The sequence below is a fragment of the Pelophylax lessonae genome (genome assembly GCF_965119305.1).
Source record: "Pelophylax lessonae genome assembly, chromosome: 4".
NCBI lineage: Eukaryota > Metazoa > Chordata > Amphibia > Anura > Ranidae > Pelophylax > Pelophylax lessonae.
The window spans coordinates 297147190-297163319 of NC_138771.1; the positions used below are offsets into that span (position 1 = coordinate 297147190).

General features: G+C 42.6%; 1 protein-coding gene across 1 annotated transcript in view; it reads right to left on the minus strand.

The window, feature by feature from the left end:
• Positions 1-7825: 7825 nt before the first annotated feature.
• The window catches only part of NEDD1 (NEDD1 gamma-tubulin ring complex targeting factor), a 198654-nt gene continuing 190349 nt past the window's right edge, over positions 7826-16130 (minus strand). The window contains exon 15 of the mRNA XM_082254862.1: positions 7826-8210. Within this exon, the coding sequence (XP_082110988.1) occupies positions 8106-8210 (105 nt within the window). The 3' untranslated portion in view covers positions 7826-8105. The remainder of the gene's footprint in view (positions 8211-16130) is intronic.

Sequence of the window (16130 nt, forward strand, 5' to 3'; positions counted from 1 at the left end):
TACTCAGGTGTGTAAACTGCTAGATACTGTAAGAAAAGGCACTATATATATATATATATATATATATATATATATATATATCACTAGATACAAGAGGCACACCAATTCTAAGGGTTACAACCTCTGTTGAGTTTTATGGTCTTGTGTGTCCCAATTGAAGTATACCCCCACTATTCATGCCTTTGACAAATGTTAACAAGCCAGGTAATGAGATGAAAATCCAAAATCCGACAGCTGTCATGTGACAGGAGATGGAAAAAAAAAATCTCTCAATGGGGATACCGGTCTTGGTGTAAACTGCCAAAGGTAGTTCCTCACTTTGCGGATACATTACCTGTAAACTGCAAAGGCTTTCAAAATAAGGAAGCACAATCTCCTCAGCAAAGACACAGACTTCAAACCCACTCTAGGCAAAAAAAAAAGTCTAGGATTATCATCTAAATGAAACATTGTGATATTCTAGCGGAAGAGAAACTTGTGACCTTCCACCATTATGAGAAATACCTTTTCAGCAAAAAAAAAAAAAAAAAATGTATGTAGTGATCACAGAACTTGTTGTTTGTCTGTGTTTACACAATTATTTGCTACCAGAAGATTCTACAAACAGGTGTGACTTATACTGTGCTTGAAAAAGCATGACTTTCTATAACCAGTTCTTAACATGTGTGGAAGATAAACCAGAACAGCAAAAAGAAAAAAAGTATTGAGCTAGAAAATGCTCCAAATCACTATGATTGAATATAAAAGCAATTTATTAAAATTCAAGGTCATTAAATCATTCAATGATTTAATATCACCATAAAGGCACTGTGATTCTCTTGGTACACCTTTTAATTTTTGTTATCATGCTTGACTAGACATCAATCAGACTTAGCCACAGTGCCATTTCTTCTCTTATTACATAATATTGATGTAGTGCTGAAGAGGATTAAAACAGCATTTATATTTATGATTTAAATAAAATTACTTTTCATATCAGATCTAAAATAAAAGTTTTAGGATAATTAGAACACACTCCGCAACATAGAATACATCTATTTTACAGACACATTTTAGTCAGCTGAAATAACAGAAAGAAACATAGGGAGTGAATAGAAATCTTGTAAATACAAATACACACAAAGCAAGTAAAAATAAGTCACAAAAAAGTACTTAAAGTCCTCATATCATTGAAAAATACAAATAAACATTTTATCTAAATAAATACACAATATTGTTAAATGTATATTTGCTTTTAAAGGATGGCTTCTTCTAAAAAGCCAAGTTCTCTTGACATTCTTAAAGTGGACTTTGCCTTCTTTTCCCCAAATTTCACATCAGCATGCACCCCTGCATGCTATTGTGAAATCACCTAAGGCTGTATTCAAATCTGAGCATTTTGTTAATGTGCACCAAAGCATGCATTTTTGTGTGCCAAAATGCTAGGTGTGGACTGAGCATAGCACATAAAAAAAAAAATAAACAGCTAGCAATGTAAAGAAAAAAATACAGCTTTTGAAAATAAATCATAAAAGAAAAAGAAGAAAGGCTGAGACTGTAGCCCCAGCACAGGGAAGCCTATCCACTCCTGAAGCTAGGCAGAAGACAAACTGAATTGGGATGGCTATTGCAGGGGGGTATTGGACTAGGACAGCCCCCATGGGTGTGACTATGTAGATTAATTGTTCTTTTACAAGTCTTATGCCTAGAAACTCCTGTGGAGATGAAGTCAATACCCCATAAGTGAAGACTGTATGAGTGGGCGGCGACTGTCGGAGGACGTAAGAGAAATATATATACAGGGAGTGCAGAATTATTATTAGGCAAATGAGTATTTTGACCACATCATCCTCTTTATGCATATTGTCTTACTCCAAGCTGTATAGGCTCGAAAGCCTACTACCAATTAAGCATATTAGGTGATGTGCATCTCTGTAATGAGAAGGGGTGTGGTCTAATGACAACACCCTATATCAGGTGTGCATAATTATTAGGCAACTTCCTTTCCTTGGGCAAAATGGGTCAAAAGGAGGACTTGACAGGCTCAGAAAAGTCAAAAATAGTGAGATATCTTGCAGAGGGATGCAGCACTCTTAAAATTGCAAAGCTTCTGAAGCGTGATCATCGAACAATCAAGCATTTCATTCAAAATAGTAAACAGGGTCGCAAGAAGCGTGTGGAAAAACCAAGGCGCAAAATAACAGCCCATGAACTGAGAAAAGTCAAGCGTGCAGCTGCCAAGATGCCACTTGCCACCAGTTTGGCCATATTTCAGAGCTGCAACATCACTGGAGTGCCCAAAAGCACAAGGTGTGCAATACTCAGAGACATGGCCAAGGTAAGAAAGGCTGAAAGACGACCACCACTGAACAAGACACACAAGCTGAAACGTCAAGACTGGGCCAAGAAATATCTCAAGACTGATTTTTCAAAGGTTTTATGGACTGATGAAATGAGAGTGAGTCTTGATGGGCCAGATGGATGGGCCCGTGGCTGGATTGGTAAAGGGCAGAGAGCTCCAGTCCGACTCAGACGCCAGCAAGGTGGAGTACTGGTTTGGGCTGGTATCATCAAAGATGAGCTTGTGGGGCCTTTTCGGGTTGAGGATGTCAAGCTCAACTCCCAGTCCTACTGCCAGTTTCTGGAAGACACCTTCTTCAAGCAGTGGTACAGGAAGAAGTCTGCATCCTTCAAGAAAAACATGATTTTCATGCAGGACAATGCTCCATCACACGCGTCCAAGTACTCCACAGCGTGGCTGGCAAGAAAGGGTATAAAAGAAGAAAAACTAATGACATGGCCTCCTTGTTCACCTGATCTGAACCCGATTGAGAACCCGTGGTCCATCATCAAATGTGAGATTTTCAAGGAGGGAAAACAGTACACCTCTCTGAACAATGACATCTACGGCCCTCATCTACTTCATGTATTAGGATTCCCTTGTGAAGACTCAGCATTGAACTCTTGGCAGACCACTCAATGCACTGCTTCTCAGATTTTTGCATCATTTTGAGCTTACTCAATACAGCTTATTAACTGTTTATGGACAATTCTGTCGGCAGGCAAGTGTGTGCTTAACAAGTTGGAATCTTCTTGTGCAATTCCTGTTCCCTTTGAGGAATCTATCATACTTCTACAGTGACTACATTCACGGTATAATCAAGCCAAGCTCATTTCCCATAGTAACTAGAGGGGTTATCTACATAATTGAGGTCCTCACACTGTACCAAACGGACAATTCAGCCTACATTGTATGCTGATGCCCGTCGGATTCAAGTGGAATTAGATAGAAGGTGTTATTTTCAATGTGCATGGGTGCTTTCAATTGTTGATTTTAACTGTTGTTTTGTAACACTACGGCTCACCGCCTTTGTTTTTTTCTTATTTTTGCTTTTCAGGCACACGTGCCTAATAAATTTACATCTTTTTAACAAGAATACATACCTGTGGTGCCCTTAGTTGGTGGCTGGGGTAGTGGGTAACAGACCTTTGTTTGTATTCTCACGATTCCCCAACCTTTCTCTTTTTTGTTCATATGTCTATATGCCAACGGCCACCATTCATGGCTATGTAATTTATTAAGGTGCTTCACTAATTTAGGAGGTGTCCACCACATTTCAAGTGAACCTCTTTTGAGCCCTTTACAGAACACTACCTTGCTTCCTTCCTTTTTTGTTACCTCTCTGAACAGTGTCTGGGAGGCTGTGGTTGCTGCTGCACGCAATGTTGATGGTGAACAGATCAAAACACTGACAGAATCCATGGATGGCAGGCTTTTGAGTGTCCTTGCAAAGAAAGGTGGCTATATTGGTCACTGATTTGTTTTTGTTTTGTTTTTGAATGTCAGAAATGTATATTTGTGAATGTTGAGATGTTATATTGGTTTCACTGGTAAAAAAAATAATTGAAATGGGTATACTGTATATTTGATTTTTGTTAAGTTGCCTAATAATTATGCACAGTAATAGTCACCTGCACACACAGATATCCCCCTTAAATAGCTAAAACTAAAAACAAACTAAAAACTACTTCCAAAAATAGTCAGCTTTGATATTAATGAGTTTTTTGGGTTCATTGAGAACATGGTTGTTCAATAATAAAATTAATCCTCAAAAATACTCATTTGCCTAATAATTCTGCACTCCCTGTATATATATATATATATATATATATATATATATATATATATATATACACACACACACACACACACACACACACACATATACATATATATATATGTATATAATCTCCATACACTTCCTGGCTTCCCTGAAGGCAATGTAGCCCCAGCCACACAGATGCCCTCTGTAAAGGCAATGCAATCATGGAAATTCCATACCAATACTGCAAGATCTTGCAGTTTTGTCATTTGGCGCATCATTTGTTATATGAAATTAAATTTATTCTATGAGCGAAAAAAAATGGTTTCTCTTTGAAATCTCTGGGAAGGGTTTTAGTTCCCCAACATAGGATTGTAGTGTTGTGCATGCACGGTATATTGGTCATTTTCAAAATGCAGGAGTGGGAACAAAGGACCCAATCCAGCACCGTGGCAAGACAAAAATAAGTATGAAGAAAAGGTCATAGATTTAGTGAAGTATGCTTTTTTTTTTCTCCCCTATTCAGGTATACAGATTTATAGAAAAAGGATGGAGGGGTTCTCTTTAAGAACTTTGGGGTTATCTCCAAAAATCAATAATTTATAAAATACTATCAATTTAGATATAAAAACAGGCACTTGGATATGCAAAGTAAACCATGTATACCCCATTTACTCTGGTTTTTGCAAACCTAAGAATAAGACATACTTTGCTTCAAGAAATATTTACTTATTGCTTTACATATAATTTAGTAGCTAAAAAAAAAAAAGACTAGGACATTGTAGAAAAAAGTACAAGAACAAGTGTACACAGTTTAGTGGAAGGTTGCAATGTGCAAACAGATCACACAAAATGACATTGCCTTAGACAGTCTACCGCAGATCAGTTCAGAACACAATACATTTATTGTACAAAAGGGAGCAAGTGAAAGGAAGCCCAGAACCATATGAACCTTGCTCACCCGGCGCACAACCTATATAATCCCTATCTAAAAATACTAAAGCAGCTGCTATAAATATCACAATGCAAAGAAGGTGTGTAAAGTAAAGTGTCTATAGCATTCAACTTCCACTCTATCAACACACTAGCAGCGCTTGAAGAAGTCCACAACAATGAACTAATTGCTTAAAATAAATAGCTCTGTGCAGGAAGAAATGAGCGTTCATGCATAAAGTCCCAATGTCAGCCAGAGGATGAAAGTCCACAGACTGTGAATCCACATAAAGACTTGTCAGCAGACCAAAAGCGCAGGAGACCTCCACCGCACCACAGTGCACACCCTTAAGATTGGGGACTCACCAGATATAAAAGAGATATGCGCCCAAAGCAACTGGTATATACGATCTCCCGACCGCCTCCAACAGCAGGGTGATATCAACCGGATGAGGAAAACAAGTAGTTGACTCCCAGCCAGAGGTCTTCTCAGTATAGTACTCGCATAGCATGAAAATCAATGAAGTGACATAGCGTGATACTGCATAACACTTTATTCCCCACACACGAAAAATCCCTCACATATTGCACTTATAGACAAATCAGTAATACAGCGTAAAGATAGTTAGGGAAACCTGCGTCCTGTCGCCGTAGCCCTTCGTAGCAGCCCGCTGCTCGGTACCAGCATCGAGCCTCCGGGTATGGCGTCTGACGTCAGCTTCCCACGTGACCGCGTGACCACGCACTGACGCGTTTCATCAGCAAATGACTTCAACTGAGGGCCCTCGGTTGAAGTCATTTGCTGACGAAACGCGTCAGTGCGTGGTCACACGGGAAGCTGACGTCAGACGCCATACCCGGAGGCTCGATGCTGGTACCGAGCAGCGGGCTGCTACGAAGGGCTATGGCGACAGGACGCAGGTTTCCCCAACTATCTTTACGCTGTATTAGTGATTTGTCTGTAAGTGCAATATGTGAGGGATTTTTCGTGTGTGGGGAATAAAGTGTTATGCAGTATCACGCTATGTCACTCCATTGATTTTCATGCTATGCGAGTACTATACTGAGAAGACCTCTGGCTGGGAGTCAACTACTTGTTTTCCTCATCCGGTTGATATCACCCTGCTGTTGGAGGCGGTCGGGAGATCGTATATACCAGTTGCTTTGGGCGCATATATCTTTTATATCTGGTGAGTCCCCAATCTTAAGGGTGTGCACTGTGGTGCGGTGGAGGTCTCCTGCGCTTTTGGTCTGCTGACAAGTCTTTATGTGGATTCACAGTCTGTGGACTTTCATCCTCTGGCTGACATTGGGACTTTATGCATGAACGCTTATTTCTTCCTGCACAGAGCTATTTATTTTAAGCAATTAGTTCATTGTTGTGGACTTCTTCAAGCGCTGCTAGTGTGTTGATAGAGTGGAAGTTGAATGCTATAGACACTTTACTTTACACACCTTCTTTACAATACATTTATTATCACATGTCGAGTACAGTACATGTGGTTATTCTAAACAATATAGTATTCTATACTGGGGTGTATTGTATTCTATACAATACACCCCAGTTCGCTGCTGCGCATTCCTGTGCATTTCACATGCGAACAATGTGGTGCAATTTGAGAAAATTCATTTTGAATGGCCTCAAATCGCACCAAAAGTAGGGCAGGCACTTTTGTACCATGCAATCTGATGCATGCAAACACACCGTGCTTGTGACCTGCATTTAGGGTGTCTTTAACTTAACATTAACACCCACTGTAGATCAACTGAGAACTGCAATGCATTTTGAACAGTGTGGGAAACACGCATGGAATGTGGGTTTCCCACACCGTGATCTAGTGTGAACCTAGACTGACTGAATGTACCAATTTAAAGCTGAACATTAGCCACAAACAATTTTATTCAAATATATTCTTTGATAGCTACAAATATAAATATACCAAGTGCCTTTGCAAACCAAGCTAAGCTTGTAAAATTAGATATAACATCACTGTGTTGCATATAACCTACAGGATACAAGACCAGTCACATTGCACAAGGACAAAAGTAACAGTGACTGGGTCTATGCGCAAAACCCCTGTATAGATGTATCGTTTTACACTGGATTACTGTACAGATCTGGAATACCCAAAGCAAACCAAGAGAGAATATATAAGCCTCTTGTATTTAGGCAATCTTTGCTTAACCTGGAGCTCAGCTTTATATGGCCATAGTGCAACTATAGTGTCCCATATGATCTGGAGCTCTGGCTGGCTAAGGTTAAACAAAATGTCAGTTCTGGCAGGTTCCTAGTGGGTTGTTTGATCCAAAAATGTAACACTACTCTTGCAATATCGGACAGCAAGACCTCAGGGTCAAAACTCTGCACACCTTCCATACAAGACATTTCTATTCTCTTTTTTCTTTTGGAATTAAGCTACATCTTACTTTTAGATCTTGTGGGGGTAGAGGGATGGGTCAATCCCCCCCCTGATATCAGCATTTCAAATCTGGTAGGTGCAAGTGGGTTATCTGATCCATAAATGTAGAAATACAATACTCTTGTAGACTTGAATGGCAAGTCATGTTATAATTTCTGCCCACAAGCCATGAGAGATCATCCTATTTTTTCCTGCACTTTTTTTTTTTTTTTGCAGAATGCGCATTTATTTTACTGTTAGGGGGGTTACAGCAGGATAGATAAAAATACTCCTACTGCATTAGGAAGTATAAGCATGGTTTAGGGAGTGGCAGAGCTTAAAAACACAAGCAGGCCTCATCACATATAACATTTACCAACAAAGTCCAATTGTAGAGAACAAAAGGTATAGTTTTGAGGGGTATTAGCCCTTTAACACATGGATGCCCACTCCCAAGGTCAAGCCAAGGGTTTATATATTATAAACAGTGATAATACTTCTCCATATTTGCCATTTTTTCCTTTACAGTTCCATTAACACCGCTCCTCCAGCATTGTAAACACTTGTTGCCAGTGAACACTGCTTTGCCACCACAAATGAATTCTGCTTGAAGTTTTATCAACACTTCGCATAGCTGAGAGAAAACTTCATTCTTGTCTTGTCATTTCCATAAAAGGCTTTTGATTTGGTTTTAAAAGTTAGAACGTAACCTTTTATTCTCTTCACGTAGCTTTTCTATCTCTGAAACTAAGTTTTCGTTTATAGAGTATCGTTCAAGAAGCATTTGTATTTCAGTCTAAAAGAGGAGAAAAGAATGGATAAAGCAGACACATAGGCAAAAGTTTAGATGTGCAGTAAAATGCAGCAAACTGCTAATATATTATTTATATGCAACTTTGTATTTTTTATTTACATTTAAATGGAGACCACTTAAAAACACAAATAACAGCATATTCCAGTCATAAACAAACACTTTAAAACCGTCAGAGACTAGAAATCATTAAACAGCAGGCAATGTTTGTGTAACTTAGGTTACAGGAGTTGAAAGAGAAACTGTAAATAACTCATATTTGTCATGTTTTGAAACCAATGCCAACAGGAATACAGGAGTACCATTAAAAATTAAGTATCAGCTTCTGCGAATCTAAATTAAACATGTCATAAGAAAATAATGGGTCTTCAATTGGTGACCTGAAAATGCTAGTAGCCTGGACGTTATGATGACCCTTCTATGTTCAATACAACTGCCTCGGAAGATGTAGAAGTGTCAAAAGCTAATTTCTGCTTCCTTCCAGGTCAGTGATTTAAACAACTGAGCAAAAAAGAGAAAAGAAAATGGATTTTTGTCTTACCGAAAGTCCGTCAGTGAATCTCAGAGAAAAGGATTTTACGGTAAGACAAAAACCCAGTTCCCTCTTTCGTTCACTGACGGACACAGCTGCAAGTCTTCAAACCAATGGGATGTCCAAAAGCAGGGTCAATATGAGGGGTGGGAAAAACACAGCAAACGCAGAATTCCCAACAAGGCTAAACATAGCCAACCAGGTAACAGGAGCTCAATTAGGAACAACTGGAGCTCACTACCAGGAAAAAATTACACCCTCAAGAAGGGGAGGCCTCTGCAACCGCAGCCTGCAAAACTTTGCGGCCAAACGACACATCCAAAGATGCAAGTACATCCGCCTTATAAAACTTTGTGTATGTGTGTACAGACGACCACATAGCCGCCTTGCACACCTGAACCACTGGCGCATGATGACAGAAGGCCCAGGAGCACCAAGCGCCCTCATAGAATGCGCTTTAACAGGGAAAGGAGGAACCTGACACCTAATGAAAAAAGCCTGCACCACCATCTGCCTAATCCACTTGGAAATGGTCGCAGCAGAAGCGGCCTGTCCCTAACTAGGTCCATCTGCAAGAACAAACAAAGTCAGATTTTCGAATCGGCTCAGTCACCACCAGGTACACCCAAATTGCCCTTACCACATCTAAGGAATGGAAGGCAATTTCCTTAGGATGTTTCGGCTTAGGACATAGAGATGGTAACACAATATCTTCATTCAAATTAAACCCGGAGACAACCTTAGGAAAGAATGCCTGACAGGGTCGCAACACCACTTTGTCCCTATGAATGATCAGGTAAGGTGATCGATAGGACAACGCAGTCAACTCAGACACCCTACGTGCGGAAGTAATCGTGACTAAGGATGACACGTTCCGTGACAGAGGAAGCAGAGGAAGTTCTCAAATATTTTAAAAGGAGGCCTTTGAAGCACCGACAATACCAAATTGAGGTCTCACGGAGGCACCAGGGACCTCACCAGCAGAGCCAGATGGCAAAACCCTTGCACAAAAGTGTAAACCAAGGATTTCGCCACCAACGGCCTTTGGAAAAATATGGCCAAAGCAGAGATATGGCCTTTGATAGTGCCCAGAGCCAAAGGTTGATCCACACCTAGTTGTAGAAACTCCAACATGCGAGACACAGAAAAGGAATGTGGAGAACCCCCCCCCCCCCAAGACTCACACCAAGTAACGTACGCCTTCCAGAGTCGATGATAAACATTCCTAGAGGTAGATTTCCTAGCGTTTAACAACTTAGAAATCACAGATTCTGACGGCCCGCTGTCCTTTAGCACCTGGCTTTCAATAGCCAGGCTGTTAAAGCCAGCAACTATAAAGCAGGATGAAAGATTGGCCCCGAGACCGAAAATCTTCCCTTTAAAAAAAAGGAAAAAAAAGCCAGGACCGCAGATCCCAGCAGAGAGCCAGGTCCTTACTCCTGACTAGGCAGAAAAAAAACTGGATTCCTACAGCAAGAAGGGATGGTATACCCTCTGGGACTACCCCAGGGGAGTAACCAAAAAGTTTCTGCCTAGTCCTACTCCTGAAGGGAGACAGCATAAAGCCCAATGGTCAGAAGACTTGAAGCTGTGTCTGTCAGTGAACGAAAGAGAAAAAATGTTTTTCTTGAAGTACATCACAGGACACAGAAAGGGTAATTCTTAGACCAATGGGTTATGCTCTGCCTCCAGGTGATAGACAATGACAAAATACAAACCTGCAACCAAGCCCTGCATAACCCATTCTCTGCCAGCATGTCCTCAGTTTTGTGACAATACCAGACAACCCACAGACTGATGGAAGGACCGTGTGATGCACTTTTAATAAAACTTTACAGGCAAGTGAAAATCCTATTTCTCTTCTTGTGTCTCACAGAGCACACAAAGGCTAATTCTTAGACAAATGGAGCATCCAAAATCACTCTCATGAAGGGTGGTAAACACAGTGACTAACAAGCCCATCACCCACCTGGTAAAATTGGCCTGATGCTGGTAGGCTCATGAGCACTAACAGCTCTAGAAGAAGGTCTAGTCCAGAAAAAGAAAACAAAGAAGAAAAAAAAAAAAAAAAAAAAAAAAATTTCCTTTAAGGGTGAAGGCTTCATTGATTAGTACCAAATCCACCTAGCAATGGTGGAATGATACAAAGCCTGCCCTTACAAGGGTTCACAGGAAAGACCAGAGTTCAACTGATGAAAGGATGCTGTAGCAGAAGGGTAGACTCACTGCTGGAACCACATTTATGCAATTGAAGGCAATCTCAAGATGCTTCGGAGTAGGACAGAGAAATGTTAAGACCATATTCTTCTTAAAGGAGAAATATGGGAAAGCAAAAATAGGTAGTACATGTTACCCTCATGCTTCCATGACATTTCTCTCTTTCCTCGCACCTTTAGTTTGTGTAGTACAGGCATTTGAACCATCAGTAAAAAGCCAGGAGTAGTCCTCTGAAAGTTTACAGGGGATGGATACAACTCCAGCAGCAACCATCTCTTCCAGTCCATCCCTCTCCAGGAAACAGGCTTACACCCAGGCTGCTAGCTAGAGTGGGCATGCTAAATTTCAGAAGTGAAGGCACATGAAAAACTGTGCAGTCTCTTCACCTCCAGCAGCTCTGCTGGTCTAATTTTCTGGGCTGCACTTTCACTACATGTATCTTCTCCCCTTGGCGTGGCTTCCCCAACTAGCCTGTGGGATTTGATTTCCCCTGTTTTCTGAGCCTGTTCCCATCACTTCACAGCTTTTGAAGCCTGTGTCCTCTCCAGCTGCTAGAGAAGGGGGGGGGGTGTATTAGTTTGTGTCCAGATAGCAAGCAGGAAGGGGTGGGGGAGTGTCAGTGAGCACTACCCATGCTCCGCAATATCTTGGATGAACACAAAAAATGCTTTCTAAAGTTCCCAGTGTGTTCATTCAGAAGGGTAGACCTGGTAAACATCATCCCCCTGTTTACTGTGTCTTTCGGTTTTGTAAATGAACCCAGCAATGAGTAAGGAGCATTTACGGTGTTCAATACATTGCAGAGCTACTGCTTTACTGAAGGCTGTGTGTTCTGAGATTGTTCTGCCTGGGGAAGGGAGGAAGGGAAGGAAGGAGGGAGGGGGGGGAAGGGAGGGAAGGAAGGAAGGAGGGAGGGAAGGAAGGAAGGAGGGGGAAGGAAGGAGGGGGAAGGAAGGAGGGGGGAAGGGAGGGAAGGAAGGAAGGAGGGGGGGGAAGGGAGGGAAGGAAGGAAGGAGGGGGGGGGAAGGGAGGGAAGGAAGGAAGGAAGGAGGGGGGGGGAAGGGAGGGAAGGAAGGAAGGAGGGGGGGAAGGAAGGAAGGAGGGGGGGAAGGGAGGGAAGGAAGGAGGGGAAGGGAGGGAAGGAAGGAAGGAAGGAAGGAGGGGAAGGGAGGGAAGGAAGGGGGGAGGAAGGAAGGAGGGGGGGGAAGGGAGGGAAGGAAGGAAGGAGGGGGGAGGAAGGAGGGGGGGAAGGGAGGGAGGGAAGGAAGGAAGGAGGGGGGGAAGGGAGGGAAGGAAGGAAGGAGGGGGGGAAGGAAGGAAGGAGGGGAAGGGAGGGAAGGAAGGAGGGGAAGGGAGGGAAGGAAGGAGGGGAAGGGAGGGAAGGAAGGAAAGAAGGAAGGAAGGAAGGAGGGGAAGGGAGGGAAGGAAGGAAGGAGGGGAAGGGAGGGAAGGAAGGAAGGAGGGGGGAAGGAAGGAAGGAAGGAAGGAAGGAAGGAAGGAAGGAGGGGGGGAGTTAGGAAGGAAGGAGGGGGGAGTTAGGAAGGAAGGAGGGGGGGAGTTAGGAAGGAAGGAGGGGGGGAGTTAGGAAGGAAGGAGGGGGGGAGTTAGGAAGGAAGGAGGGGGGGAGTTAGGAAGGAAGGAGGGGGGGAGTTAGGAAGGAAGGAGGGGGGGAGTTAGGAAGGAAGGAAGGAAGATGGGGGGGAGTTAGGAAGGAAGGAGGGGGGAGTTAGGAAGGAAGGAAGGAGGGGGGGAGTTAGGAAGGAAGGAAGGAGGGGGGGAGTTAGGAAGGAAGGAAGGAGGGGGGGGAGTTAGGAAGGAAGGAAGGAGGGGGGGGAGTTAGGAAGGAAGGAAGGAGGGAGGGGGGGGAGTTAGGAAGGAAGGAAGGAGGGGGGGGAGTTAGGAAGGAAGGAGGGGGGGAGTTAGGAAGGAAGGAAGGAAGGAAGGAGTTAGGAAGGAAGGAGGGGGAGGGAGGAATGAAGGAGGGGGAGGGAGGAATGAAGGAGGGGGGAGGGAGGAATGAAGGAGGGGGGAGGGAGGAATGAAGGAGGGGGGAGGGAGGAATGAAGGAGGGGGGAGGGAGGAATGAAGGAGGGGGGAGGGAGGAATGAAGGAGGGGGGAGGGAGGAATGAAGGAGGGGGGAGGGAGGAATGAAGGAGGGGGGAGGGAGGAGGGGGAGGGGGAGGGAGGAGAGCAGCTGTGTGTGTTGTGAAGTCTAGGGATGCAGCAGAGAGTTTAACAGCCACTTTAAGATTAAGCAAAAAATTAAAATGAAACCCATGCTTCTCTTTTAAGGTGAATAGAAAAAGTCACCTTGGGCCAAAAGGAGGTCCATGGCCTAACAATTTTATCTCCGTGACATAAAATATAGCCGCAAGTTCATAAACTCCTTGAGCATAAGTAATGGAAACAAAAAGTAAACCTTTTGAATAAGCACAGGGAGGGGAACATTCCTAATAGGTTTAACAACCTCCCTACTGGCCACTGTATATATACGTCCTGCATTTAAACTTCAATACCGGTGTTATGGCAGCAGATAGCTGCCATAACCCTGGTATTTTTTTAAACTGCAGGCGATCAGCTTTCCGATAAGGGTGGTCCCAGCGGCGGATTCGCCGCGGGATCACCCTTCCAGGATGGCGGAAGAGGTGCCCCCCCTCCCGCCGCGTCCCGGTCCTTTTCCCCGCTTACCGGACCCGCAGGCAGTGGGGAAAACGATCGGGTCCCGGATCCTCACAGACAGGATGCCTAGCAGCCGGCTTAAAGGTCCCTTTTTTTTTTTTTGTCATTTTTCTTTCTATATTTATTAGTGTACTTGAGATCTGAGGACTTTTTGACCCCAGATCTCACAAAAAAGAGGTCCTGTCGTGCCTATTTCTATTACAAGGAATGTTTACATTCCTTGTAATAGAGATAAAAATGATCATTTTTATTTTTTTTTTAAAAAATGGTGTAAAAATAAAAATAAAATAAATAGTAAAAAAAAAAATTAAAGCGCTCTGTCCCCGTTAGCTCGCGTGCAGAAGCGAACGCATACGGAAACCCCACCCACATGTGTAAACGGTGTTCAAACCACACATGTGAGGTATCGCCGCGATTGATAGAGCAAGAGCAATAATTTGAGCCCTAGACCTCCTCTGTAACTCTAAGATGGCAACCTGTAAACATTTTTAAAATGTCGCCTATGGGGATTTTTAAGTACCAAAGTTTGTCGCCATTCCGTGAGCGTGCGCAATTTTGAAGCATAACATGTTGGGTATCTATTTACTCGGCGTAACATTATCTTTCACATTATGGAAAAAATTGGGCTAACTTTACTGGATTCTTATTTAATTCAAAAAAGTTGATTTTTAAAAAAAAAAAAATGCGTTTGGAAGACTGCTGCGCAAATACGGTGTGATTAAAAATATTGCAATAATCTTTATTTTATTCTCTAGGGTCTCTGCTAAAAAATATATATATATTGTTTGGGGGTTCTAAGTAGTTTTCTAGCAAAAACAACTGATTTTAGCTTGTAAACACCAAATGTCAAAAATAGGTCTAGTAGGCAAGTGGTTAAATGGCAGTTTTTGAAGAACAGAGAAAAAAAAACAAACAGCTTGAGGTCCCACAGAGTATGCACTGGAGGAAAAAATATGCACGTCCCCTGAGCAAACACTTTTACCAAGGAATGAGAAGCAAGATCTGGAGGTGGATAGCCAAGGTCAAAATGGGACCCTTACCATTTCTTGAAGAATGTTTCACCCCATAATTTCTTATTCCCAATATGGATCTGTTGTACAAAGTACTTGTGTTAAAAAGTATCCTGCTTGCGTTGTATTGCTTCCTTTGTGTGAAATAATTCTGCCAGTCCCCCTGCTTTCCTAAACAGATCATGTTAAGCACATCCATTACAGCCTGATCAGTTTTCTGGCTGTGCTGGGGGAAAACTCCTAAAAACAGTTTGTCCCATGCAACAAGAATGTAAAGCAGTCCCATACTCCCAGTTTCACTTAAGACTTTTGCAACTTCAAGGAAGGCTACAGTTAAGCGCAGAACCCTCATGTATAAACAAACGGAGATTCTCCCTGGATTTCTTCACCTGTGATCTGAAACAAGGGTTTTTCCTGGGGGAGGAAAAGCCAAGAAAGAGCCATATCTAGGACTAGACCGAGGAACTCTACCCAATAATAGAAGTCAAAGCTGACTTTTTCAGATTCAAGATTCAAATGAAGCTCTGTAAACATAATGTAAACATCGGCTACTAGAGACTGTCAAACAGTGCCTACACTGACTGCCACCCTAAGAAAAAAAAAAAAAAGTGTCCCGACATCCCACAGTAGAAGTCAGATTCTATACAAAAGGTATGCATCTTATGGAACCCATTAAGAACCTTTAGTCCAAGAATGGGGTATGGTACCCTCTACTTTGGCTTGGGAACAGTAAAGCGATTGGAATAAATCTCATCAATATCAACTTTCTGGGACAGGGGTGATCACCATTTGAAAACGCTGCCCTAGGGCAGTAAGAAGACCTGCCTTACTGTGGCTGAGGGTACATTGGAGGCCATGAAGCGTGAAGTAACTTAAGTGCATAACTTTGGCTTGTAGCCTCCTGACACATTGGGAGAGATTTGCTAAAACTGATGCACTCAGAATCTGGTGCAAATGTGCATAATAATCAATCAGCTTCTAACCTCAGCTTGTTCAATTAAGCTTTAAAAATAAAACCTGCAAACTGATTGGTTTCTAGGCAGAGCTGCACCAGATTTCACAAGCTCCAGTTTTAGTAAATCCAACCCAATGTGTTGGATGTACTGGTCCTTCCCTGGGTCCATACCTCTCTCCACTTGAATAGGTGGGGGAATACCTGGGAAGAGGACTTGTGTCCAGGCTTGGAGAAGTTTGAAATCTATTGCTTCTTACGGAACTGAGTCCCAGACTTTGACATAGAGCTAAAGGTCTGAGAGGTATGAAGAAGTTACAGGTACTTGTATATCACCATCAATTTATTTAGCGCTTTACATATATATTGTACATTTACATCAGTCCCTGCCCTCAAGATGCTTACAATCCAATGGCCCTTAACTCACATTTATACATACACATACTGGGGCCAGTTTAGGCAGGAGCAAATTAACCTACCAGCATGTTTTTGGAGTCTGGGCGATAACCAGTGT